Genomic DNA, 27,230 nt, shown 5'->3' on the forward strand with positions numbered 1-27,230 from the left:
GATTTGTACTTTGAGAAACCTGGAGAGTGATGGAGTTCTTCTGAGGATAAGCGGTTTAGGGGGAGGGGTTCAGGATAAGGAGCTTGTCTGAGGGAGTGGACTGGGGAGGGGCACAGGGATGGGGATGGCTACATTTGTAAACGTGTTGAATTCACAACGTTAGGAGCGTCCAGACACCCGGGAAGTACTGTATATACACATCTGGAACTCAGTAGAAAAGATGAGGTGCAGCTGCTTCTTAATATTCACTGTACTTGTTTTTTAAGTCCCTGTAAACACTGAATTAGTGAAGACTGAGCCATCACTTCTTTGGGAAATGTAGGGGTGGGATCCTACAAGCCTCACAATGTTTTTGTTTTTGTAAATGAGAGGAAGAGAGATAGACTCCTGTATGCATCCCTACTGGGATCCACCCAGCAACACCTGTCTAGGGCAGATGCTCAAATCAACCAAGCTATCCTCAGTGCCCGGGGCCAACACTCAGGCCAACCAAGCTATCCTCAGTGCCCAGGGCCAACACTCAGGCCAACCAAGTTATCCTCAGTGCCCGGGGCCAACACTCAGGCCAACCAAGCTATCCTCAGTGCCCGGGGCCAACACTCAAGCCAACCAAGCTATCCTCAGTGCCCGGGGCCAACACTCAGGCCAACCAAGCTATCCTCAGTGCCCGGGGCCAACACTCAGGCCAACCAAGCTATCCTCAGTGCCCGGGGCCAACACTCAAGCCAACCAAGCTATCCTCAGTGCCCGGGGCCAACACTCAGGCCAACCAAGCTATCCTCAGTGCCCGGGGCCAACACTCACGCCAACCAAGCTATCCTCAGTGCCTGGGGCTGAGGCTTGAACCAGTCAAGCCACTGGCTGTGAGAAGGGATGGGGGAGGGGGGAGAAGCAGACGGTTGCTCCTCATGTTCTCTGACCAGGGATGGAACCCCAGATAGCCACAAGCTGGTCTAGAGCTGTAGCCACTGAGCCAACAACATTTTTATCACCTGATTATATAACTTGTTTTCTTCTGCATGCTTCTGTTTAAAGACAACTGATTTGATACATATTGTTGACTCATTAACTTTGAACTCATGATCAAGAGCTCTATAACTCATGCCTGAAAGAAGCTTAGTTAACAAGTGTTTTTCTCCATTAGGCACGTCTCGGCCTTCCTGCACTGTGGAGCGCTTCAGCACTAGGAGGCGTGGGGGCCGCTTTAAACAGTGAAATCACACACACACACACAATGCAACACAAAAATGAGAAAAACACTGTTCTAGCCAGACCACAGAAAGCACACCTGTTTATAGTATGAGAGCTGAAACAAGAAGGCAGAGAGTGTCAGCTTGTTTGTCCTCAGTGGACCACGTGCACATTGGGGACCTCCTTGCTGCTGTGCGCGTGTCCCTGACTGACTGAAAAGTGCCATGGGGATTGATGTGGGGCTTTACAAGCAAATTTTAGCTGGGAGGGAAATCTGCAAGTACAGCATCCACAAAAAGAAGGATGGCCAGTCGTTAACTCGTGTAGCCAGCCAGAGGAGGGAGTGAAGAATAAGACAAGCCTGGAGAGAACCACCATCCTCAGGGTCGGCAGGGGAAGCAGCAGCTGGCTGGCCATGCAGGGAAGTCCAGGAGAGAAGCACACTGAGGAGAGAGAGCACCTTAGTGGTCTGCTTGCTATAGAGCGGGTAAGATAGACTGGTAAAACCCACTGACTTTCTTGGCTAGGCATTTCCATCCTTGACTTGGTGCTGTGCTGAGATAATGCAGGGAGAGTCAGAGGAAAGAATCCCTAGGTCACCTGGAAGTTGGCCGTGGGGCCGGAAGTCAGGGAATGATCAGTGACTCACATGGGCTGCACAGGTCATCTGGACTCCTCGGAAACTCCACTTGCATTTTATCTAAGTTTATAGGGAAGGGGAATGTATGTGTTATAATTATTTGTTAAGTATGAGGATTTTTTAGTTTTTCTTATGGTAGTGCTAGGGCATAGGTAATTAAAAAAAAATACACATATTGCAGGCAGGAGAATGGTCAGAGGATCCCCCTTCTACCAACAGAACACATTGAATGACATGTAATGTGGATCAAGTGGACTCCATTGTGTGGGAAACTTGTTGAAGTTATTTGGTACAAATTTGATACTTTAATACTCCAGGTGTGTCAGCATAGGTGTATGTGTATATGTCGTTCCTTAAGATTATTCCTAGTACTAAATGCTACCATTTTTTTGTTTTGTTTTATGAATTTTGCTTATTATCTTTATTCTTGCTTTTTATAGGTCTTCCCTATTTGTGCTGATTTAAACCTGGCAGACTACGTAGTCTTTGAGCCCATTCCCCACTCTAAATGGCAGTGATGCTCAGACTGCGCCTCTCAGGGGTGTTGTGAGCAGAGTCTGCTGTAGTAGGAGCAAGTCAATGGGGGCTGCTATTTGTAGTTTTATTTCTAGTTTTCCAAATATAGTGCACAGTTTTTATAGTTATTTTTATTCAATAACTAAAGTAGATAAAAATTTAGGTTTGATATAAAGGAATATATCTTGCACCTCAAAAATTTCATAACTAGTAATTCAGTCAGTCAGTCCTTACTGGATGGGCTAAGGAGAAGAATGAGGGTAACAATGGGAAGTCAGTGACTTTTGAAGAGAGGTCAATTCAAATTCTCTTGACTACCTGTCTTCGCTTAAGAGGGAAAACAAATTTATAGATAATGAAGGGTTGATAATAGGCTATAAAATTAGCCTCGCAAATAAATGTAGAATTTATGAGACTGGTTGATCTTTTGAATTTCATGTCTTCCCTCCTTTTCACCTAGCCATTAATATGCTCGTTTTGTCTGTCTTGTGAAAGCAGCCCACTTAGTCCACAGCATTGTTCTGATGGACCAGCTACCAATACCTCCACACCGAGGGGGCACTTCACTTCATCTAAACACAGTTTGGTAGTCAACTTCATGATCCACATTTTGAAGATATATTTAATGAGTTTTTTCCCTACAATAAGAGCTTTACCTCCACTACTTTTACAAAATCTCAGTGCCTTACTGAGTTGACTCACTCTTTCAACACACTTGTTGAGTGCCAACTAGGTGCCAGGTCCTTACACTGAAGGAAGGCTTACCAGTGATTATGTTCTTCCCAGTCTTTGATCGGTCCACAGCCTATTGGAAAAGCTTTTAATCACATCACTGAAGTATTGTGAGATAAGTGTTACCATAGGTTGGTACAAAGCAATACTTGATATTTATTAGTATTTATTATGGGCCAAACACTGCAATAGGTAATTTGCATGTTGATTCAATTAGTCCTCATTTTCACTTTACAGACAAGAATACTTAGATTCCAAGAAGGTAAGCATGTTACCCAAGGGTCACACAGCTCTGTGAAGAGGTGAAGTCTAGTTTGTACCCCAAGCCACTTTGGTGCCTGAGAGGCGGGAGGAGCCCAGAGGCAGAACTTATGGCTGGGGCCAAGGAAGAGGTTCTTAAAGAGGGCTTTACAGCTGTCCTTTTTAAGCATTTGTCATAATTAGTTTTATGTTTAGTGATTATGAAATGGCATTGGAATTATCATTGAGTAACTGAAGTAAGAGCTGCCTCAAGGTCTTAATTCCTAACTGACACTTAGATGTATCCGACACTAGCTATCATGAAAGTAACAACCTCCGCTCTCTGTACAGTATTGATTACTGAAACTTCTTCGCAAACAAGTTAACTTATCTTTCTTGTTTTGGACATGCTGTTTGTTCCTGAGCATTGCTTTTATATCTCAGGGGTATAAAGCATAGACAAAACTAATGTTCATTTTATAAGTACTGGTTTTACTTCAGTGTGTATAAGAGACTGTGGGATGTGGACAGATGAATGAGCTTGCCTTATCGTTGAGATGCTGAGTGGGCATTCTTCCACCGGTTAGGACAACTCTAAAGGACCAAATTGGCTTTATGTCCTCTTTTCAGTTTCAGAAATGAATGTCAGAGAAGTCTTTCTCTTTTCTGAAGTAAATTCTGAGTGTGATGTACTCTGTCAAAGAAAAACAGAGTTAGAATACATTTCTTTTTGAAATCACCAGTTTTCCTTGGAAATTAAAAATATTTTCCTCTGAATTTATTAGTCATTGTTCCTTAAACTTTACTTACTAATATGTTGCACTGGGATTCTGAAAAGCCATTTTAAAATCTTTTAAAATATACTTTATTTTTCCCCTTAGTTTTTAGTGTCATTTTTTAATGTAAGAATACTAGAAAGATATAGTACACATGATACATATACTAATAAAAGAAATTTGTGAATACATAGGTAATGGATTATTTTGCTTATCAGTCCTCGAGATGTTAATACAATGAAGACATAATACATTTATAATCAGTAAAACAACTAATTGTGCTCAGACCTCTGAATACATGAAGATACAGTTCAAGTGTGGGATTCTGTAACTGTATGAATAGTGATTAACTGAGTACAAATGAAAATCTTTATCATCAGTTTTCTTTTTTTATGTGATATAATCGACATATAACATTATATTAGTTTCCACATCCTTACCAACACTTGATGACTTTTTGATAATATTCATTCTGATATGTGTGAGATGATAATCATTATGGTTTTGATTTGCATTTCCTTGATGTTTAGTGATGTCAAACATCTTGTCATGTACCTGCTGGCCACCTGTATGTCTTCTTTGAAACAATGTTTATTCAGATCCTATGCCCAGTTTTTGATTGGATTGTTTTATTGCTATTGAGTTGTATGAGTTTGATAGATTTTGGATATTAAGTCATACCCATCAGATATGACTTGCAAATATTTTCTTCCTTTCAGACTTTGTTGATGGTTTCCATTGCTGGACAGGTTTTTTTTTGTTGTTGTTGTTTTGTATTTTTCTGAAGTTGGAAACAGGGAGGCAGTCAGACAGACTCCTGCATGCGCCCGACCCAGATCCACCCGGCATGCCCACCAGGGGGCGATGCAATGTCCCCCTGGGGCGTCACTCTGTTGCAACTAGAGCCATTCTAGCGCCTGAGGCAGAGGCCACAGAGCCATCCTTAGCGCCTGGGCCAACTTTGCTCCAATGGAGCCTTGGCTGTGGGAGGGGAAGAGAGAGACAGAGAGGAAGGAGAGGGGGAGGGGTGGAGAAGCAGATGGGCACTTCTCCTGTGTGTCCTGGCCGGGAATTGAACCCGGGACTCCTGCACGCCAGGCCGACGCTCTACCACTGAGCCAACCAGCCAGGGCTCTGGATAGGTTTTAATTAGATGTACTCCCACTTTTTTTATTTTTGCTTTGTTGTTTTTGCTTTTGATGTCAAATTTAAAAATCACTGCCAAGACCAACTGTTAATGAGCTTACTGCCTGTTTTCCTCTAGGAGTTTGTTTTCAGGTCTTACGTTCAAGTCTATAGTTCATTTTGTGTATGGTATAAGATAGTGGTCCCATTTCATTCTTTTGCATGTGGAAATCCAATGTTTCCAGCACCGTTTATTGAAGACTGGCCTTTCCCCATTGTATATCTTGGCTCCTTTGTCATAAATTAGTTGACCATGTATGTGTGGCTTTGTGTGCTGTCTATTCTACTTCATTAATTTATGTGTCTTTTTATGCAAGTACCATACTGTTTTGAATATTATAGCTTTGTAATGTAGTGTGAAATCAGGAAGCATAATGACTCCAGCAGTAGTCTTTTTTCTCAAGATTGCTTTGGCTATTCAGGGTCTTTTGTGATTCTATACAAATTTTAGGGTCGTTTGTTCTGTTTCTGTGAAAAATGCTATTGGTATTTTGGTAGGTATTGCATTGAATCTATAGATTGCTTTGGGTAGTATGAACATTTTTAAAATACTAATCCTTCCAATCCATAAGCACAGACCATCTTTCCACTTATTTGTGTTTTCAGTTATTTTCATCAGCTCCTAGTTTTCAGTGTAAGGTCTTTCATGTCCTTGGTTATGTTTATTCCTAGGTATTTTATGCTTTTTAATGTAATTTTAAATGCGATTGTTTTCTTAATTTCTTTCTGATAGTTCATTATTATAGAAAAATGCAACCAAATTATCAATATTAACTATATTCTGCAACTTTACTAAATTTGTTTATTAGTTCTAACAGTTTTTTGGTGAAGTATTTAGGGTTTTATCTTTAGTATCATGTCATCTGCTAAGAATGACAGTTTAACTTTTTCCTTTCTAACTGTATGCCGAATACAGCTTCGGCAAGGACTTTCAATACTATGTTGAATAAAAGTAGTGAGAGTGTTTCTAATCTTAGAGAAACAGTTTTCAATTTTCTGCCATTGAGTATGATGTTAGATGTGGGCTGATCAAATTCCTAATGCTTACAATAAATATTGACATTATAACTTGACTGTAGGGGGCTAGTGGCCATGAAAACATTTATAGGGCACAAAGAATCAAGGTTATAGATATAAAAATTTAAAGATCAACAGAGAAGAGTTAGGACCAATAATTGTATTAGTAATGTTTTAGAACATTATTATGAAAGGACTGATCAGAATACCATGTTTATTTTTAAAACTGTTAAGATAATTTAAATATATATGAATGTAAATAGTATCAAGAACCTCCGGTACTCATCACCAGTTCCAGTTATCATCTATGCACGGCCAGTGTTGTTTCATTTCCAGTCCCTCCCTTCCTCTGCAACAGTTTGTGGATTATTTTGAAGGAAAACGCAAACATCCTATGACTTTATCTATAAATATTTCATTATGTATTTCTAAACATGAGGGGCTCTTTTATTTAAACCATAATGCCACTGTCATACCTTAATACATCCTAATATCATTAGATTTTTCACTTAACCACATTTCCTATTGTCATATTTTATATATACTTTTTATATATATTTTATTTCCATATTATAAATATATATAAATTACTACTCTTAAGTCAGGGTCCAAATGAAGTCCATACATTGTGATTATTTCATAGGTCCTTGATTCTCTTAATCTATAGTTTTTCCTATTTTTTTCTTGTAATTTTTTACTTAGAGAAACCCTTATTTCATAGGGGTCCGATCTGAATTTTGGTAACTGCATTACACTGGCAGCATTTATATGATTATCTGTTTTCTGTGTTTCTTAAACTGGTAGATCCAAAACCTTAATTTTGTTTGTTTTCTTTTAGCAAAACTGTGTTTTAGGTAGTATATGACCAAAAATTATTTTAAAATTGATATCCTAAGTGGTCTGAATGCTAATTTTAAAGACATCCAGGTAAATCTAATTATAACATACTGTGAGGCAGACCTTTAGTGACTTGCCTTTTCTTGAATACTAGTTAAAATCTCCAGGAATCTCCTACTTGGATCCAGAGGCATAAGGTGAATGAAAAGTTATTCTGTAAGTCCCGAGTCTCATGGAGTTGGCCCTTCTTGACTGCAGTGGGTACTATAGGTTACATATTATGCTTTATAGACCTGCACTGTCTACGGGGCTTCTCCGGCTATTTCATTTTACATTATTTAAAATGTAAATTTAAATTACATTTTTAAAATTTTGTTGCTCATTCACATTAGCTACATTTCAGGTGCTCCGTAGCCAGTTGTGGTCAGCAGTTGTCACACTGACTAGCAGTAACATAGAATATTTCTGTCATCACAGAAAATTCTATTGGAAAGTCCTGTTTTAGACTTTACAAAGATCATGGAGAAGTATATGTATTAAATGAAATGTTCTTGGTTTTCAAGTAGATTTTTAGATGTTTGATAATAGGTTTTTTGTAAGTCTTATAGCTCAGACTTGTAGTGCTGCCTCTATTAGATAAATGCCCTTTGGAAACCTAAATGTTGAAGGACCATCCTTTTGTTGGTGGAAAATGTGATTAGAGTGTTTCTAGACTAGTTGTTATAGATACTTTTTTTTTTGGGGGGGGGGTTGTATTTTTCTGAAGTTGGAAACGGGGAGGCAGTCAGACAGACTCCCTCATGCGCCCGACCAGGATCCACCCAGCATGCCCACCAGGGGATGATGCTGTGCCCATCTGGGGCATTGCTCTGTTGCAACCAGAGCCATTCTAGCGCCTTGGGCAGAGGCCAAGGAGTCATCCTCAGCGCCCGGGCCAACTTTGCTCCAGTGAAGCCTTGGCTGCAGGAGGGGGAGAGAGAGAGAGAGAAAGAGAGGAAAGAGAGGGGGAGGGGTGGAGAAGCAGATGGGCACTTCTCCTGTGTGCCCTGGCCAGGAATCGAATCCGGGACTCCTGCACGCCAGGCCGACACTCTACCACTGAGCCAATATAGACACTCTTAATGTTTCTCCTATTGTAATACTTCAGCTTGCTAATAAACACATGTAGGCTCCATCCTAGCCAAAAAGCATAGCAGGTGATAAACACAGATAAGCCCATGCAGGGAAAAGAAAGCTGGTAATGGTTGCTAGGATAAAGTGGTCAGAACTAAACACATGACACCACTCTCTTAAGTTTCTGTTTTACAGTATTTTAATAAAATTATTTCATGGTGAAACTTTTACAGCACGATAAGTCAGTAGGACTCTCAGAAATAGTGCTACATTGGAAGTAAACTTTAGAGCTCGTTGAGAGAGGGATTTTCTAAATTTTTAAGGTGTTAGGGGAAACAATGCTTTTATCAGATGTTGCCTATAAATATTAACCTAGTGGTAGATTAGCATACCTTTTGAAGAGGCAGTGTACCTTTTTCTGTACCTCGATTTACTCTAAAAAATACTGTACTATGTAATCAAATTCTGCTTAACCTTTACAGCTGAAGTTCAAAGTGAAATAGAAAGGATTTTTGAACTTGCAAGAACATTGCAACTAGTAGTCCTTGATGCGGACACTATTAATCATCCAGCTCAGCTCAGTAAAACTTCTCTGGCCCCTATTATAGTGTATGTAAAGATTTCTTCTCCTAAGGTAAGGACGTTTGCTGTTGTTTGCTCTGTAATCAAAGTTTGCCAAAATGTTCGTTTATGTTGTCTTGCAGTTAGAACAGGCTAGGTACATCTTTATCCATCACGGAGTTTGAAGAGGTATTAGTTCTCAAGGTTGACATAAGCAAAGCATGATTATGAGTTTCACAGTTTAGAACAGCTGGTTGTCAAAGTGCAGTGAAATCTCTGGGTGGAGGGTTCTAAGACACCATCAGAGGGTTCACAAGGTCAGAACTATTTCCATAATAATACTAAACACCATTCACCTTTTTTATGGTTTTGACATTTTCACTGATGGTGCAACAGTAATGGTGGGTAAAACTGCAAGTATCTAAGTATGATTCAAGCTGTGGTTCCAGACAGTATGGTAGTTATTGTAATCTTCCCACCATGCACTTGTAGTTAAAAAACAAAACAAAACCAAATAACCAGTTTCACTTAATTTTATTAAATTTGACTCTTGAACAAGCCTTTTAAGTATACTGTATACCCAAGTATGTTAAGAGCAAGCATCAGTATGACTGAGTTGTGAACTAAGGAGCCACTTTTCATCATGGCATACAATTTTTATATGAAAGAACAATGCTTATTCAGACTTGAGTACCACATCAAGTAAAATAGCTAATAGTCTTTGTTACCAATGATAAAACTCAAGCTTTCAAAGAAAAATCAGAGTTTTGGAAAGCTTGTATCCACCTTTGAAAGCTTGGCAACATCCCAATAGAGCAAGGCTTTTCTAATGAGGTCAGTGATAATATTAACATATATGCTTTAATATTGTTTAATGAAGTGTGTCAACATTTGGACAATCTGAAGAACTCAGTGAACCATTATTTCAAACGATCAATGAGTGAAGTTAAATCATGCATGATAAAAAAATCCATTCAAATTTCAAGAGAGGCCAATGGAACTTAATGTACCAAAGTAAGAGAAGTTCATAGATATGGTTTCATATTTCACATAGCAACTAGTCTTTAAGAAATGAGTGTAGTTTCTACACTACAAAGAATATCCACAATTGTCTGAAAAGGCTACTAAAATATTTCTTTTCTCAAGGGCAGATTTTAGGAGGCGGAGTTGCTCCACATACCTCAACCCACAGCATGCAGTGTAGCAGATGACATGTGGGAGCAGGCAGGGGGCTCCCCTTGTAGGCACTAGAGAGGTTTGCAAAAAGTGGAGCTATTTTTATAAAAATAAGTAGTTCCATTAGCATTTAAAAGGTTTATTGTTAACTTTAGTTCACATAAAGAAACACTTTTTGGGTTTCTCAAGAATCATTTAAAAGAAAGGTCTGAGACAAATGTTTATCACTGCCAGATGGAAAAAAAGACTCAGAATAAGCTCCATGGCTAGTTAGGTTTTTTAGAGCTTGCAACTGGGATTTAAGTTCACATAGCAATTTTCAGGTAATCTTATATATTATACTTTATAGCTCAATCTATTAGAAGCCATTTGTGCTATCTATAAAAAGTCCTCAGAGAAAGGAGCAAATAATGAATCTTGTCATTTATCTGAGTGCAGATATCCTTGTTAAAAATATCTTCTTTTACAGGTCCTACAAAGGCTAATAAAATCTCGAGGGAAATCTCAAGCTAAACACCTCAACGTCCAGATGGTAGCAGCTGATAAACTGTCTCAGTGCCCTCCAGTAAGTTCTCTCTTTATATAGTATATCGAGGTGAAGAGCTTAGAACTGGCAAACATTTTAAAAAACGAGCAAACAAAACGTAGGTGGTTAAATGCCTGTTGGGGGGAAGAATCCTCACCACTTAGTAGTGAGCTTCATTCCGAAGAATGTCCTACTTCCTGCTGTCAGCACTGTTTGTGGCCAGATCGTGGCTTACAAACAGCTATGGCAAGTTCTGTGGCCACTTTGCTTTGTGTCTAATGCGTCGTTAGTATCTTAAATGAACAAGACTGTGGTCTCAAAAAACTTGGTTTGTAAAACAGATCTATTTGGGGTTAATCCTATTAATAGGGAGCGACATGCTCCCTCTTAATAGCTATCTGAGAAATTGATTTGAGACCATGTAAAAAACAAATGTCTAAACAATCAGTTACCCAGATTTTGATGTCTGAATACATTCCTACTTCTAATTCATGCTTTATATACCATGCCTTGGGACTGTAGATGGCTTCTTGATTTTTGTTGGTTTTTTTGAGTGCAAGTATTTCAGAAATTCCAAGAATTAGGATTATATCCATTTTGATTGCTTAGAGTATGTTAGAATTTATGATAAGCACTTTGAAGTATTTTGAAGTTTGGACCATGTCAAATAATCAGTGGTTTCAGCTTTTTCTGCCAAATTTCCTGTCCTAATCTTGCCTCATTAATTTCCAGAATTAAACTTTTCAGTCTATGTCAAGACAGGCTTTTCCTGTACTATTCAGTTGGTATTTTCTTTTCTTTTCACATCTCTTCATCTCTTTCTACCATAGTACCAATTCTCTTTTTCACTATTGACAGGCAACTTTTCTGTCATGCCCTTTAACAGCTATTACACCTGTGACTCCCTGGTCATTGCTGTTGGTTAGGCATCCAGTGATCCAAACAATGATATAAGCTGACTCAGTAGGACAGTTAGTGGATGGAAAAGGAGAAAGGAACCCATAAGCCACAGCAAATACAAAATGATGCAGCTCATGAGCCCATCCCCACTTTGTGAGGCTGGGGTGGGAGGTGTGAAACTCACATCAGTGCCGGATCTGGTATAAGTGTGCTGCCTGAAACGTTCGCCTCTGCAGGAGTTGTTTGACGTGATCCTGGATGAGAACCAGCTCGAGGACGCCTGTGAGCACCTCGCCGACTACCTGGAGGCCTACTGGAAGGCTACCCATCCTCCCAGCAGCAGTCTCCCCAACCCTCTCCTTAGTCGTACATTAGCCACTTCAACTCTGCCTGTGAGCCCCACGCCAGCCTCTAATTCACAGGTAAGGGCAGTTCTTTACCAACTTCATTGAGAAAGTAGGCTGCCTAAGGTCACGTGGCTGGGATTCAAGCCCAGATCCAGCACAGTGCTTGAGCCAATAGAGTGACTATCCAAAGTGAGATAAACTGTCATTTAAACATCTTCAGTGTGAGTAGTGTTCCTGTAAGAAAAGTGTAAACACAGTATACTGTGACTCTATACAGACTTTAGAACTCTCGTAAACATGTTCTTTAAGACAAGGGTAGAAGGATTTGCTACACAGTTAGCAGCACAGACAGTAGAATCAGACTGCCACTGCCTGGCTTACAAGTTTGGCTCCACCGCAAGGTTACCAAGCGTATAACCTTGAATAAGTTCCTTATCTGCCCGTTGCCTTAGATGTCTCAGGAATAATGCTGGCAGCCTCTCTCAGGGGGTTGTATTCATGACTTCATTAATGTGACTGCGAACACAGTGCTTGTCTCACAGTAACCAGTAACTGCCATTTAAGCTTTTCATATGTTATCATTTTTCTCTCCTTAATCCTTACCTTAAGCCAGAGCCAACATCCTAAGGATTTTTATTCTTCCCACATGTATTCATACAGAGGTAGTTAAGTATACATCTGTGTGCAGACAAATCTCAGGGACTTGTATCTGTATTTCTAAACCACAAAGGAGCATATAAAAGAATGCCCTCCTTCCTTCATGTAGTCATTTAAATAAGAAGGTTACAAATGGACAAAGTTCGAAATAGTACATAACTTAGTGCACCAGACATCGTCAAAAGAATGAAGTAACTCAGCTAGATGGGATTTCACTTCAGCACTGTAGGGTACTTAGAGGGAAGGAAACTTAACTTGTTTTGCGATGTGTTACTGTATTTCCCCATGTCTAAGATGCACCTTAATTTTGGGGGCCTGAAATTTGAAAAAAAAAAAGTATTACATAAAGTTATTGAACTCAAGTTTTAGTCATCATAAAATTCATACAACTCTTCATCACTGTCACAACTCCCATCCGTTTGCTTTTCCTCATCTGTGTCTGATGATGAATCGTGATATTCAACAGTGAGCACAAAATAGCATGAAAAAGTGGGAAATGCAAGTAAAAAAATCTACAACCACTGTATAAGACGTTCCTAGTTTTTAGGCCCCAAATTTTTCAAAAAAAAGGTGCATCTTATACATGGGGAAATAGTAGTTCCTTATCCTCTGACTTGGTTGCTGCCTGTGTTTCCTGCCTTCAGCACCAGAGTTCTCAAGGTGACCAGAGGATGGATCGCTCCGCTCCTGCCCATGCTGCTTCCCGAGATGAAGAAGAACCCTGTCTGGAACCAGTCAAGAAATCCCAGCACCGGTTTTCCTCTTCGGCCCAGCATCACAACCATCGCAGTGGTACAACTCGAGGCCTCTCCAGGCAGGAGACCTTTGACTCAGAAACCCAAGAGAGCCGAGACTCTGCCTATGTGGAGCCGAAGGAAGGTTACTCCCACGAACATGTGGATCACTGTGCCCCCCACCGTGACCATAACCACAGGGATGAGCCCCATGGGGGCGTGGAGCACAGACACAGGGAGCCCCGGCACCGCTCCAGGGACCCGGATCGAGAGCAGGACCACAACGAATGCAACAAGCAACGAAGCCGTCATAAATCCAAGGATCGCTACTGTGACAAGGATGGAGAGGGAATATGCAAAAAACGGAATGAAGCTGGGGAGTGGAACAGGGATGTTTACATCCGCCAATGACTTTGGTTCTTTGTGTTTTGGGTTTTTTTTTTTAAGTCTGGTATAGCAGCACCTTCAATCTAAATCTTTGGGGTCTACATTGTAATCGTATGTGATTTGTCTTGTATATTTTGTATTGCTGTTGCTTAAATAGCAATAGCATGACAGAGTATTAATACCTTTTTTTTCTTTTATAAGTGCTATATAAATTTGCCTGGTATGGCTACAGTCCTCTGGTTGTGTACTGGACTTTTCAAAACTGTTTGGGGTAGCTGCCACTTGAACAAAATCTGTTGCCATCCAGGTGGCATTAGTATTTTATGAAATGTAGTTGTTTTCAGAAATGTAGTTGACATATCCAGCAAGCCAGAATCAGCCCAGATAAAAAGTGGAATTTCTTGATTCTCCAGATTTTTAATATGTAGGCACCTGATTCACATATTCATTCATCCATGGACCACTGTTTCTTGCTTGTACCTCTGGCAGACTAAATTTGGGGACAGATTCAGTCTTGCCTTACACAAAGGGGATCATAAAGTTAGAATCTATTTTCTATGTACTAGTACTGTGTACTGTATAGACAGTTTGTAAATGGTATTTCTGAAAACACCTTCTTATGATAATTATATATATATATTATATATATATATCAGTTTGATCACACTATTTTAGAGTCTTAATGCCAAGTTAGCAGATTTGCTTTATGAATTACAGGGACTAGCAATGCCCGTTCAGGAAATTTGTAATGACATTGTCTAGGCACCTGTCCCCATTCTTGTAGAAAGTCTGTACATACTATAAATAGGTGGAATTGCTTGACTTGAAAAAGTTTAATTTCTGAATGTTTTACCATCCTTGTAAGTTTATCATTTTGACCATAAATTATGGTAAATATAACCAAACTCCAAAGGTTGCTCTAATCCATACAGCTCACACTGATTGTGACAAACACATTCTTAGTAGCTAGTGTCTCTCGTCACTGCACTGGACTCTACAAGCCAGAACTCTGTCTGCACACGTGTGCGTCTGTGTGTAAGAGTGTGCGAGTCATTGATTGAGATGGATGTGAATGGTGAAGACTAACAAAGAAACTAGAGACTGATATCTAGGATTCGACCCACCTGGCTTTGGGCTGAATTGTGTTGCATGTGCTTTATTGATACGCTGAGCAGTCAGGGACTGTGCTGCCAAAGGTGACTGGGAAAGCCTTCATCTGTTGGCTCCTTGTCTTTGCTCCTAGAGAGCAAAGAAAACAGGCAACTTTTAACTGTGAGTGTTTCACTGGAAATGTACAATCTTTGTGCGTTCGATTATTTGTTTTAGTAAGAAACGTTTACACAGCTTGTAGAATTATTTCGTGGGACAATAAATTTTTCTAACTTCTCCCACTTCCTTTTCTAACCCTGCTTATTGTTCCTGTTATCTCCCAGTTTTCTCATTCCGTCCTCTACCATGAACTCAGTTTCACTGTCTGTCAAAACCTAGAAGTGCTTCTTATAACCAAAGTTTCTGCTCTTCAGAAGTAATCAGGGCACATGGGGTGACTTGAAGTGAACAAAACGGTAAGAACATTTTCCTGCACCAGACACCTGCTCTGAAGGGGAAGCCTGGCGATGTTCTCTCCATCCTCAGTGATGCTGCTCTAAGCAGCCCCAGTGTGGTTGTCAAGCTAAGGCTGAAACCTTCTCCACAGCTCCTAAGTGTACGTTTTGTCCACTTATGACTGGACAGATAAGACAGTATTAGGTGTACAGGTAGTACTGAAGTTTGTCCCTGGAAAATGCCTATCTATAATTGCCTGACTTTAGATTTGTACATTAATATAATTACTTTGTTAAATAAGTTAATCAATTTTTTATTGTTTTGCTTTGATTATTCCAGGTTCTTGCCAAATATTCTTGTACCTTTATAAGTAAACTGTCTCACATTTAATTCTTTATTTTCCCTTACCTCCAAGATAACTCAGTTTTAAAATGAGTTACATATATAATGCTTTATCAGCTAATATGAAACATTTCCCTCAGAATCAGTATATTTGTTAATTGGCTCTGTACTGTTGACATGAATTTATTTATTAAATATAAAAACTGTAGTCATAATATATAAATTGATACAAAGTAGTCACGTCATTGGGAAACCATATTCCAATTAAGATTACTTTTATAAACTATTTCTGATAAACTTCCCATCATGGTAAGTTGTTGCTGATCACCAGCCCCATCATTTGCTACATGTAGTTCCATCCCAATAATGATTTTAGAATATTTAAATTCTTCAAGTATAACTAGTATGTATCTAACCTGTTGTTACCATTAATTTCTTTCAAAGAGTCATGCTAATGGATTCCATTTTTGAAATTCCAGACCTGGTTTCTTAGTTTTTCACTTTACTGTGAAACATACTAGTCCAAATCAGAGTATTTCTCAAAAAATTATATTGCAGGATTTGACATAAGAGCATCTATACATGAAAATCATGTAGCAAGCATATCTATAAACAGTATATACTAAATTTGTAAATGAAGAACCAATCCCAGAGACAATGGTATATTTACTGACTTGTGGAATGTAAAATTATAGTATTTTCACACAGCAAAAGCTTAATCTTAGTTGTAGTATCATGATTTTTGTAGTCAAACTAGAAAATGCTGGAAATGTTCTTAAAAATTCTGTTTTTATGTCAACCCCCTTTTAGTTTCTCCTATGCGCTTTCTCTACTGCTCATTTAAGTTACTGTTATAAAAAGGTGCTGCTAAATGTAGGGTGTCTTAGTCATACTGTATTTTGGGACAATGGTCTGCTATGCATTCCTGTTCAGTATTTGCTGTCAGCTACATTGAAATGTCCAACAAACCTGATTTTAAGTCATTCATATAAAACAAATAAAGAGCTGGCTTCTGCAGTGTTTATTAGTAGTAGTATCAATTGTGATTTTAGGAATGATTCTAATAGTTGAGACTATGTTAAAAAATTCAACAACACTTCCTACTGGTGAAGCTTTTTCCTTGGGGCAATGCCAATCACTGATGTTACTTTAGTGACCTTCCCATCATGGCTGATAAAATCATAGCTTAAGTAGGTAAAGAAGCTTTTAAGATATGAGCACAGCAGAATAATCTTCCACCCACCTCAATTCTATATGTGCAGCAATTCTTGGTTCAGATTTTGAATTTTATTCCTCTTTCATTTTTATATGAAGATCCATTTTGATGACAAATTTAATTCCTCTTATCCAACTGCTCAATGATGTAATGCTGCTAGTCTTAGGTACTCTGATCTTATTAAAACTTTTAAGAGCCACACTGTTAGAGAAAAAAGGTAATGAGATGGTGTTGGGTCAGTTTAATTTGGCTAAATTATATTTTTAACTGTTTGTACTTCACTTTGCTATTTAAACCAAAATGTGATACAGGGTTTTAAAGTAAAATGTACTCACTCTTGAGATGCTTTTTCTGTTTCACAGAAATATCTATGTCAACACTAAATATGTTAAAAGATAATATATTAATTTTCTTCCACATTTTCCTGATTTTTTTCCTTTTTATTGTCTTTTTTTCTTAAGTTTCTTTCACCTTTGAAATTGACTGTTTTATTTCCAGTTTGCTTTAATTTCTGAAGGAAAGATACCAAATGAAAATGTGTATGTTAAGAAAATTTTTTTTAACTATTTGTCTTTACTGTGTTCTATGTGCAAATGTTTTTCTACTTTTCCTGCATTGCTTATATAGTATTTTGCTATTTATCAGTATTAAACATTTACACATTTGCTACCCCTATTTTCATCCCAGCTTAAATAGGTAAGGCTTTGTAGACAACATGAGAGGTAATGGATTTTGTAAAAAATACATTTAAAATTTGGGGAAGGACCTGGCCGGTTGGCTCAGCGGTAGAATGTCGGCCTAACATGTGGAAGACCTGGGTTCAATTCCCAGCCAGGGCACACATGCGAGGTGCCCATCTGCCTCTCCACCCTTCCCTCTTTCCTTTCTTTTCCCCTCCCACAGCCAACGCTTCACTGGAGGAAAGTTGGCCCGGGCACTGAGGATGGCTCCACCTCAGGTGCTAGAATGTCTCCAGTTGCAATGGAGCAGCGTTCTAGATGAGCAGAGCATCGCCCCCTAGTGGGCTAGCCGGGTGGATCCCAGTCAGGCACATGCAGGAGTCTGTCTCTCTGCCTCCCTACTTCTCACTTCAGAAAAATACAAAAAAAAAAAAAATTGGATAAGTATGCTGAACCCTAAAAACAGATATGCCAGTCAAACATTATTTCTCTTTAGTTAAATGACATCTCCTGGATATAAGGCAGAATGAGGACTGTAAAGAAGTCAATCACATATTTGAATCTTAACGAAGCTTGAAGTATTTTCCCCCTCATTCAATAAGCATTCTTGGCAATCTGCTCTGAAGCAGTGACAGGCTCTTCCCAGGTCTGAGCATAGCAGTCAGGGCCAAGCCTAGTAAACTAGAGTATTTTCAAAGTGCCACAATAGCAGAAATGGGCCCTAGGGGTATAGAGAGATGAACACCTAACCCAGCCCCAGGGAACAGTGTTCAAGAAAGACATCTTCAAAGATGAGGCCATTGAATCCTGGTCCAGGAGGCCTTGCAATCGAGATGGATATAGTAGTTACAACACATTCCCAACAGAAACCTATGAGGGGGACGGGAAGAAACTACTAGGCAGGCAATTGTTTCCAATTGCCCACTTTTATATGCTCAAGGCTTGGGAATTTAAGGATGATTTGATAAAAATTAACAAAAACAGATGTATATAACTGTACAAGACAGCCTCTGAACTAGGCTGGGAGTTTAAATGTATCTTATTTAAAAAGCAGGAAGGATAAAGCAAAACTAAGGTTATAACATCTTTTTAAAAAGCAGTCACATTGGCCACTGCAGGGGGTGTCTGGTCAAGTCACATCTGTGGTTTGAATGATGTTCTTATCTACATTCATAAGTCGTAATCTGTCACAGTCAACAGCCTTGTCCGATGTTGTTCTGTGAAGTCATGTTCAATACGAGGACCCGTGGCCTCCCTGGAAGTGCCAGGCCAGTGGCCAGCTGTCAGAAGCTGGCTTTCTCCTGTGCACCAATCACATCTCTTAACTGTTACGGCATGTGTTTAAACAGAGGAGAAAAGGTACATTGTGGAATATCCTCATTGTTTTTTAATCTACAAAGTAAAGAAAAGATTCATTTTACTTTTTAGTTTAAAAGAATAAGGGGAAAGTAAATATAAAGGCAGACTATTATTTAAAAGAGATGAGACTTCATTTGGAAGAGGGTTTATTTATCAATAGTAAGCCGGAAAAGAGGTAAAGTACTCAGCTCAGTTATTGGCACATGGTAAATGTCATACTTCCCATGCCCGGAATTCTTAAGGAATGACTTACTTAGGAACTAAGGAGTGGAAAGTAATTATTTTTTGTAAGTAATCAAATTACTATTTTTTTCCTTGTTAGATTCACAGATTATCTTAAAAATTATTTGCATTCTTTATGAATTAAAACACAAGACTGCAAATAAAAATGTTTCAGGCCTGACCTGTGGTGGCACAGTAGATAAAGCATCGACCTGGAATGCTGAGGTCGCCAGTTCGAAACCCTGGGCTTGCCTAGGAGTTGATGCTTCCTACTTCTCCCCCACTTCTCTCTAAAAGGAATAAATCTTTTAAACAATTCTGTAGACATCTACAGGCATTTCCTTTTCTTGATACTCTGCTAAATCCAAAAGGAAAAATTATTTTAAAATTACAAAATGTGCTGACCTATGGTTGCACAGTGGATAGTGTCGACGTGGACTGCTGAGGTCGCCGGTTCAAAACCCTGGGCTTGCCTGGTCAAATCACATATGGGAGTTGATGCTTCCTGCTCCGCCCTGCTTTCTCTCTCTCTCCTCTCTAAAATAAATAAAATTTAAAAATCTAATCTCATACCACCCCCATTACTTCCTGTGTCTCTTGATCCCTGGTGAAACAGCTGGCAGCCATTTCTGTTTCCTTAGCATCAGGCCATCAATCATTTGGTCTGACAATAGATTTGTTTTTAAATTAAAAAATATGCACACACAGAGCAAATGTTTGGAATTTTCATTTCTAAGGATCCTTCTGTAAACTTTTGCATTTTACAAATTTTGCAATAAAAAAACCTATACAATCCTTATTTGCCAGCCGAATCATGTCTTCTACTCTGGCCTCTCTGAGAGAATCGACATCCATGTCCCATAATGGCGCAACAGACGGATCAAATCGCTGCAGCTGTTGCAATTGTTCCACTGACAGGCCAGCTCCCATCATTCCTTCTCCTCCAATCTGAGGTTCCTGTTTGGAGAAGATCAAAAAATATGCATGACCATCCTACAATGAGTAAGTGTGTGTGCCTGTTCACAATTTAAGTTAAAAAACAAATCTGTAATACAAATTCCAAAAATAGCAAAATGAAAAAATAAATTTTATTTTTGTAGAATGTACTGCTTTCTCAGGTGGTAAAGTATGAAAGCTGTAATATACGGTCACCTGAAGAAACAGTACTTATTACAGCTCATATGCTCATCAAATACCATGACACTGCAAAGGACTTGAGCTTCATATATAGTTAAACATATACAGATTCAAATCACAGCCCTGCCAATGTTAGCTATGTGACCTTAAGCAAGTAATGTTACCTGTTTCCTCATCTATAAAAGAGACAGACTACTCATATCTGAGAGTTAAATAAAGAAGGTGATATCACGCCTGGCATGTAGTGAGTGGTAGGTAGTGGCTGGCACATAGAGGCCATCTGGTCCTCAATAAATGGAACATTATAATCAATAACAGCAACAGATAAAATTTCAGCTTCATATATGAGACTCCTCAAACTGACAGGAGTCTTTGGGTCTCTAACGATTCCTCTCTCTGACTTACCAATCAGATGATACAAGTTTTTGTTGTTTTTAAATGCACTAGAATTCAAAATGAGACCAATCAAAGCAGCATCCATCAGTTTAGAGGAATAAAAAATCACAAGGAATTAAGTGATAATTACAAAAACTATTTCAAAAGATCCATAATCCTAATTTAAGTGCCCACTTCACCAAAAAAATGTTTGTTACTGAAGATTTATCTTCCTAGTTATATGTCTGAAAACCTATCATTTATTAACCCATGGGGAGAAAAATCTCTTTTAGATATATACTGAGTATATATGTATATATATACACACACATGCAATTCCAGGTGAATTCTGCAGTCTTCCTTTCATCCACAATGCAATTATCTTAATTTCTGTATCTAGAAACCACCTCTGGATTGCATTTTTATTTTTGTATTTCAATTACCTACCAGAATTCTGTACAGGAAGGTATTAAAAGTTACATGTTTAATGTACCTGAATGAGTGTGAGCATTATTACAGATGTAAGCTTGATTTCAAACATCCTGGGCTAAACATCTAATAATAAATAGGTTTTCAATAAAAATCATAACAAAGATAGTGTTAAGAAAGATAAAGTACGAGAAAGCTTTTTAAATATTACATAATTTACATAAGAAACTAGAGAGAAGCACTAATCCTGAACCATTTGCCCACCCTGGCTAGTCTTGATAACTAGTTATTTTAAAGTCTGTTTGGGTTTTAACGTGACAGGAGAAAAAATGCTCGAAATTTTCCTTATTTGAAAAATCTATGACTGGTAGTGGGAGAAAAAACTTCTCAGAAACAAAGTTCTGAGCAACATGAACAAGAACCACAGTGAAACAAAGATCTAACAAAAATACACGTGAGCTTTGTGTTACTTTAACACAGCAATGAATGAACGCAGAGAAAAACTGTCAGGATGTTAACTACTCTGTGTGCATCTAAGATGGATTTAGTGATAGAGACATTTTTGTTTATGGCAGTATTTGTTTCAGAAGTTTTACCTGACATATTTCTTCATCAAATAACCTATGTTTATCACCGCACTTAAGTTTCTGTGATTCATCCTAAATAGACTGAGAAATAGGAAATTATTCTTACCTGGGGCTGAAGCTGAAGGCAAGGAAATGCTGTGAGGGCCCAGGCCACTTGCTCCTCATTCTCGGCCAGCGTGACTGTGCACGTGCTATACACCAGCACTCCCCCTGGCTTCAGCAGCCTCACTGCCTAAGGAAAATGTCATCACACTATCTGTACCACAATGCTAAATAAACATTTTAAGAAATTTTATATCTATATACCTTTCAAAAAATTGAGATAAATAAAATGATGTTCTGTATGACCAGGATTCTTTCCTAATTAGATGTTCCACACTAGATGCATTTCATTATATCTTGGAACTGTTACAGTCCATTTGGACCAAAACTTTCCCAAATATGATCATTCAGTGTCATGACTATACATGCTAAATTTACATTTTTTAGGCAAGTCTCCTTTCTAAATTCCATATTCACATATTCAATTGCCTTCTCAATAGTTCTACTGTGAAATATGAGATGTCCCAAACTAAACACCTATCTTCCCTTTGAAACCTATTAGAGAAGTATTTCCATCCAGATGTTTAGGCTCTAAATCTTAGCTTATTCTGGATCACATTCCTCTCTCACATTCTCCATACATCGGCAAATCCTATCATCTCTGCCTTTAAAATATACCCAGCATTCGGCTACTTCTCACCACTTTCACTGCTACCATTCTGGTCAAGACCTCATGATCTTTGCCTGGATTACTGCAGCAGTCACCTAGTTGGTCCAAATTCCTCACCCTTGCCATTCTACAATCTATTCTCATTATGGTAGCCAGAGCAGCACTTTCAAAACTTGTCACTTCTCAGCTTGGAACCCTTCAAATGCTCCCAATTATCACTTGGACTCAAAGCCCAAGTCCTGACAGTGGCTGTCAAAGCTTTACACAAAGCAGGCCTCTTGCTGCCTTTCTGGCCTCAACTTAAATACCTGCTCGCTATGCTTCAGCAACACTGGCCTCTGCTGTTCTGGGACACACACGGCCCGCTCTCCCCATGGGATCTGTGCATGTGCCCGGAACACTCTTCTAATTCTCTGCATTGCTTGCTCCTTCACAAGTGTCTTAGCTTTGTTTACATGCCCTCTTCCCAGCAATGCCCACCAGACTACCCTGCACTCCAATCCAGCACGCCTATCCTCCTTTCCTTTCTGTACTTTGCTCTACAGGATTATTACCTTGTAATAAACTAAATAAGTTATCTATTTGTTAATTTTCTTTCCCAATCAGAACAGAAAAATCATGAATAAAGGCAGGGATTCTGTATTTTTTTTACTACTATGTTGTCAGCATCTAGAATACTGTATTACATATAGTAGGTGCTCAATGAATAGTTCCAATAAATAAATGAGTCAGGAAATAAGGTGTTATACAAAAATAAATTTGTCCCAAATGACTAAATTTTACCATTTTAAAATTTTAATAAAAATATTTTAAAATATATACCTAGTATATGCTTATACTTTTTTAACTGGAGTATGCTGATCAAAATTTAAATTTTGTTACTGTGAGCCAGTTATTATTTTAAATGCCTTACATAGGTTTTCTTAATACTTTTAACAAATATGAGGTATGGTTACTCTCTCCACTGAGGTAAACGAGGTGTAGTTGTTATGCCCATTTCTAAGATATGGATCTATGTACCCAGAGTCACTTATGTGTAGATGCATGACTCCCAGATGTGTCTGATTCTGGCATTCCTAAAGAAAAAAGAAAAATCTCAAAGGAACAATCAAACCTGACAGCTAAAGAAACTAGAAAAAGTGGGAAAAACAAAGCCCAAGGTGAGTAAAAGAAAAGAAATAATAAACATCAGGACAGAAATAAACAAAATAGAGTCTAAAACAAAACAAATAGCAGAAAAGATCAATGAAACCAAGAGCTGGCTCCTTGAAAAGATAAAATAATTATTGCTTTAGTGAAACACATCAAAAGAGAGAGAAAGAGAGGGACCCAAATGAAATCCAAAATTAAAGAGAAGTCATAAACAACACCATAGAAATACAAAGAATTATAAGAAAATACTACAAATAAATGCATGCCAACAAATTGGATAACGTAGAAAAAAATGGATAAATTCTGAAAAGAAACAAAAAACAAAACTCCCATGACTGAATTAGAAAGAAAAAGATAATCTGATTAAACCAATAACTAATAAAAAAAATCAAATAAGTATTTTTTTAAAATCCCAACAAACAAAAACCCTGGAGCATATCGCTTCATAGGTGAATTTTAACAAACATTTCCCCAAAATTCTTATCTTTCTCAAACTATTCAAAAATATTAAAGAGGGAAGACTCCCAGACTCATTTTACAAGACCAGCATTACCCTGACACCTAAATCAGAAAAGGACACTACAAAAAGAGAAAATAGTATGGAAATCAATATGGAGGTTCCTCAAATTTTTTAAAAAACTACTATAGCCCCAGCATGCCCACTCCTGGGTATTTATTTGAAGAAATTCAAAACACTAATTTGAAGAGATATATGCACTTCTATGTTCATTACAGCATTATTTACAACAACCATGACATAGAAAAAAACCTAAGTGTCCATCAATAGACAATCGGATAAAGAAGATGTGGTATATATAACCGACTATTATTCAGCCAGAAAAAAAAAATGAATGAAATCTTACCATTAGTGACAATATAAATGAACCTAGACAATTTTTTTTTGTGACAGAGACACACAAAGAGAGAGAGAGAGAGACGGAGAGAGGAACAGATAGGGACAGACACAGGAAGGGAGAGAGATGAGAATCAGCAATTCTTCATTGCAGCTCCTTAGTTGTGCATTGACTGCTTTCTCATATGTGCCTTGACCAGGGGGCTACAGCAGACCGAGTGACCCCTTGCTCAAGCCAGCAACCTTGGGTTCAAACAAGCTGGTGAGCTATGCTCAAACCAGATGAGCCCACGCTCAAGCCGGTGACTTTGGGGTTTCGAACCTGGGTCCTCTGCATCCCAGTCCGACACTCTATCCACTGCACCATCAACTGCTTAGGCAAACCTAGAGAATATCATGCTATGTGAAATGTCAGATACAGAAAGACAAATACCATATGATTTTACTTATATGTGGAATTTAAAAAGAAAACAAAAAACAAAACAGAAACAAGCTCATAGATACAGAGAATAAACTGATGATGGTTCTGGGTGAAAAAGGTAAAGGTACAAATTGGCAGTTATATTACAACTGCCATGGGGATAGGAAACACAGTCAATAATATTGTAGTAACTAAATATGAAGTCAGGAAAGTACTAGACTTATTGGGAGGAATCACTTCATTAAATGTCTAATCACTATGTTGTACACCTAAAACTAAATTAGTATTGAATGCCAACTATACTTCTAAAAATATAAAAATAAGTAATAGCAATTAGTCAGGTATAATTATTGGGTCTTTAAACACATTTCTTATTGGCAACAAGATGCCACTAGAAATAATATGTTCAGTGTTATGGGGAAAATGACTATCAACAAGACTTTTTATATTCACACAAACTCCCATCAAGGATGAGGGCAAAATAATGGCATTTTCTGACTAAAGAAATTTACCGTCCACAAATTTCAGTGAAAAACATTACTATTGTATCTACTTCAACAAAAGGAAAAGTAAACCCAAAGAAAATGAATGGAATTAAAGAGAACTATGAACACAAATCAATTTTTTAAAAGTTGGTAAATTTGATAAAAAATTGTCATAAAAACTTAAAAATATTATAGGCCAATCTTCCTGAGGAACACAGATGCAAAAATCCTCAAAAAATATTAGCAAACTGAATTCATCAATGTATCAAAAAAAGACCACATACCATTATCAAGTGGAATTTATCCCTGGTTCAATATATACAAATCAATTAACATGATATACAACATAAAATGAAGGATAAAACATGTATGATCATACAAATAAATGCAGAAAAGGCATTTGACAAAATCTAACACCCATTTATGATTAAAATTCTCAGAAAAGTTGAAATAGAGGGAACATACTTCAATATAATAAAGGTGATATATGACAAACCCACAGATATAATCCTCAATGGTGAAAAACTAAAAACATTTTCCGTAAGATCAAGAACAAGACAATGATGTCCACTTTCATCACTTTTATTCAACATAGGACTAGAAATCCTAATTACAGCAAGCAGACAAAATAAATAAATAATAAATGGTATCCAAATTGGAAATGAATAAGTAAAACTGTCTTTCTTTGCAGACAACATGATATTGCATATAGAGAACCAAAAAACATTACACCAAAAAACTATTAAAACTGATAAAAGAATTCAGTAAAGTGGCAGGGCACAAAATTAATATTCAGAAACTGGTTGTGCTTTTATACATCAATAAAGAACTATCAGAAAAAGAACTTAAGTAAACAAACCCATCTGCAATTGCATCAAAAAATAAAATACCTGAGAATAAATTTAGCCAAGAAGGTAAAACACCAGTACATGGAAAAGTATAAAACACTGAAGGAAGAAATTAAAGAAGATACAAATAAATGGAATGATATACCATGGTCATGGATAGGAAGAACATCATTAAAATGTCCATACTACCCTAAGCAATCTACAAACTCAATGTAATCCCTATCAAAATATCAATGGCATTTTTCATAGAAAGAGAATAATCCTAAAATTTATATGAAACCCCCAAAGACCCCAAATAGACAAAGCAATCATGAGAAAGCAAAGCTGGAAGAATCAAGCTACCTGACATCAAACTATACTGCAAGACTATGGTAATCAAACATATAGATCAATGAAACAGAATTGAGAACCCTGAAATAAAACCATACCTCTATGGTCAATCAATCTATGACAAAGAAGGCAAGAATATACAATGGGGTCAAGACAGTCTCTTCAATAAATGGTATTGGAAAGACTGAATAGATACATGCAAAAGATTGAAACTAGACCATTTTCTTATACCATAAACAACAATAAAATGAAAATGGATTAAGAACATAAATGTAAGATCTGAAACCATAAAATTCACTGAAGAAAACATAGGCAGTAAACTGTGACACAGTTCTTAGCAATATTTTTTTGGAGTATCTCTCCTCAGGCAAGGAAAACTAAAGAAAAAAGTAAACAAACAAACCCACATCAGAATAGTTGATGTACTAAAAAGTTTCTGCACACCAAAGAAAACCATCAACAACACAAAAGGAAACCTACTGAATGGAAGATATTCACCAATGACATATTCACTAAGAGATTAATGTTCAAAATGTGTAAGAAACTCTTACAGCTCAACAAGAAAAAAATCAAGCAATCTGATTTTTTTAAAAAGGGCAGAAAACCTAAATAGACACTTCTCCAAACACTATGTAGAGATGGCCAACAGATATATAAAAAAATGCTAATCATTAGGGAAATGCAAATTTAAACCACAATAAAATACCACTTCACCCCTGTCAGAATGGTTACCATCAATAAATCAACAAACAAGTGTTGGCGAGGATGTGGAGAAAAGGGAGCCCTCATGTACTGTTGGTAGAATTGTACATTGGTGCAGCCAGTTTGGAAAACTCTATATAGTTTCCTAAAAAAAAATTAAAAATAGAACTACCATATGACCCAACAATACCAGTTCTGGAAATTTATTTAAAGAAATCCAAAACACTAATTAAAAAAGATATATATACACCCTATGCTCGCTGCAGCATTATTTACAATAGTCAAAACAGGGAAGCAACC

General features: G+C 37.8%; 2 protein-coding genes across 17 annotated transcripts in view; one reads left to right on the forward strand and one right to left on the reverse strand.

The window, feature by feature from the left end:
* Nucleotides 1–16,444, forward strand: part of CACNB2 (calcium voltage-gated channel auxiliary subunit beta 2) — a 417,779-nt gene extending 401,335 nt beyond the window's left edge. For all 15 annotated transcript variants that reach the window (XM_066387392.1, XM_066387393.1, XM_066387407.1 and 12 more), the window contains 4 exons: nt 8,730–8,881; nt 10,454–10,549; nt 11,647–11,832; nt 13,059–16,444. In XM_066387392.1, the coding sequence (XP_066243489.1) occupies nt 8,730–8,881; nt 10,454–10,549; nt 11,647–11,832; nt 13,059–13,559 (935 nt within the window). In that variant the 3' untranslated portion in view covers nt 13,560–16,444. The remainder of the gene's footprint in view (nt 1–8,729; nt 8,882–10,453; nt 10,550–11,646; nt 11,833–13,058) is intronic.
* A 3,167-nt stretch (nt 16,445–19,611) lies between these two features.
* Nucleotides 19,612–27,230, reverse strand: part of NSUN6 (NOP2/Sun RNA methyltransferase 6) — a 76,559-nt gene continuing 68,940 nt past the window's right edge. For both annotated transcript variants that reach the window (XM_066387416.1, XM_066387415.1), the window contains 2 exons: nt 21,534–21,659; nt 19,612–19,856 (listed from right to left, as the gene is read on the reverse strand). In XM_066387416.1, coding sequence (XP_066243513.1) covers nt 19,632–19,856; nt 21,534–21,659 — 351 coding nt within the window. In that variant the 3' untranslated portion in view covers nt 19,612–19,631. The remainder of the gene's footprint in view (nt 19,857–21,533; nt 21,660–27,230) is intronic.

The sequence above is a fragment of the Saccopteryx leptura genome, chromosome 5 (genome assembly GCF_036850995.1).
Source record: "Saccopteryx leptura isolate mSacLep1 chromosome 5, mSacLep1_pri_phased_curated, whole genome shotgun sequence".
Classification (NCBI taxonomy): domain Eukaryota; kingdom Metazoa; phylum Chordata; class Mammalia; order Chiroptera; family Emballonuridae; genus Saccopteryx; species Saccopteryx leptura.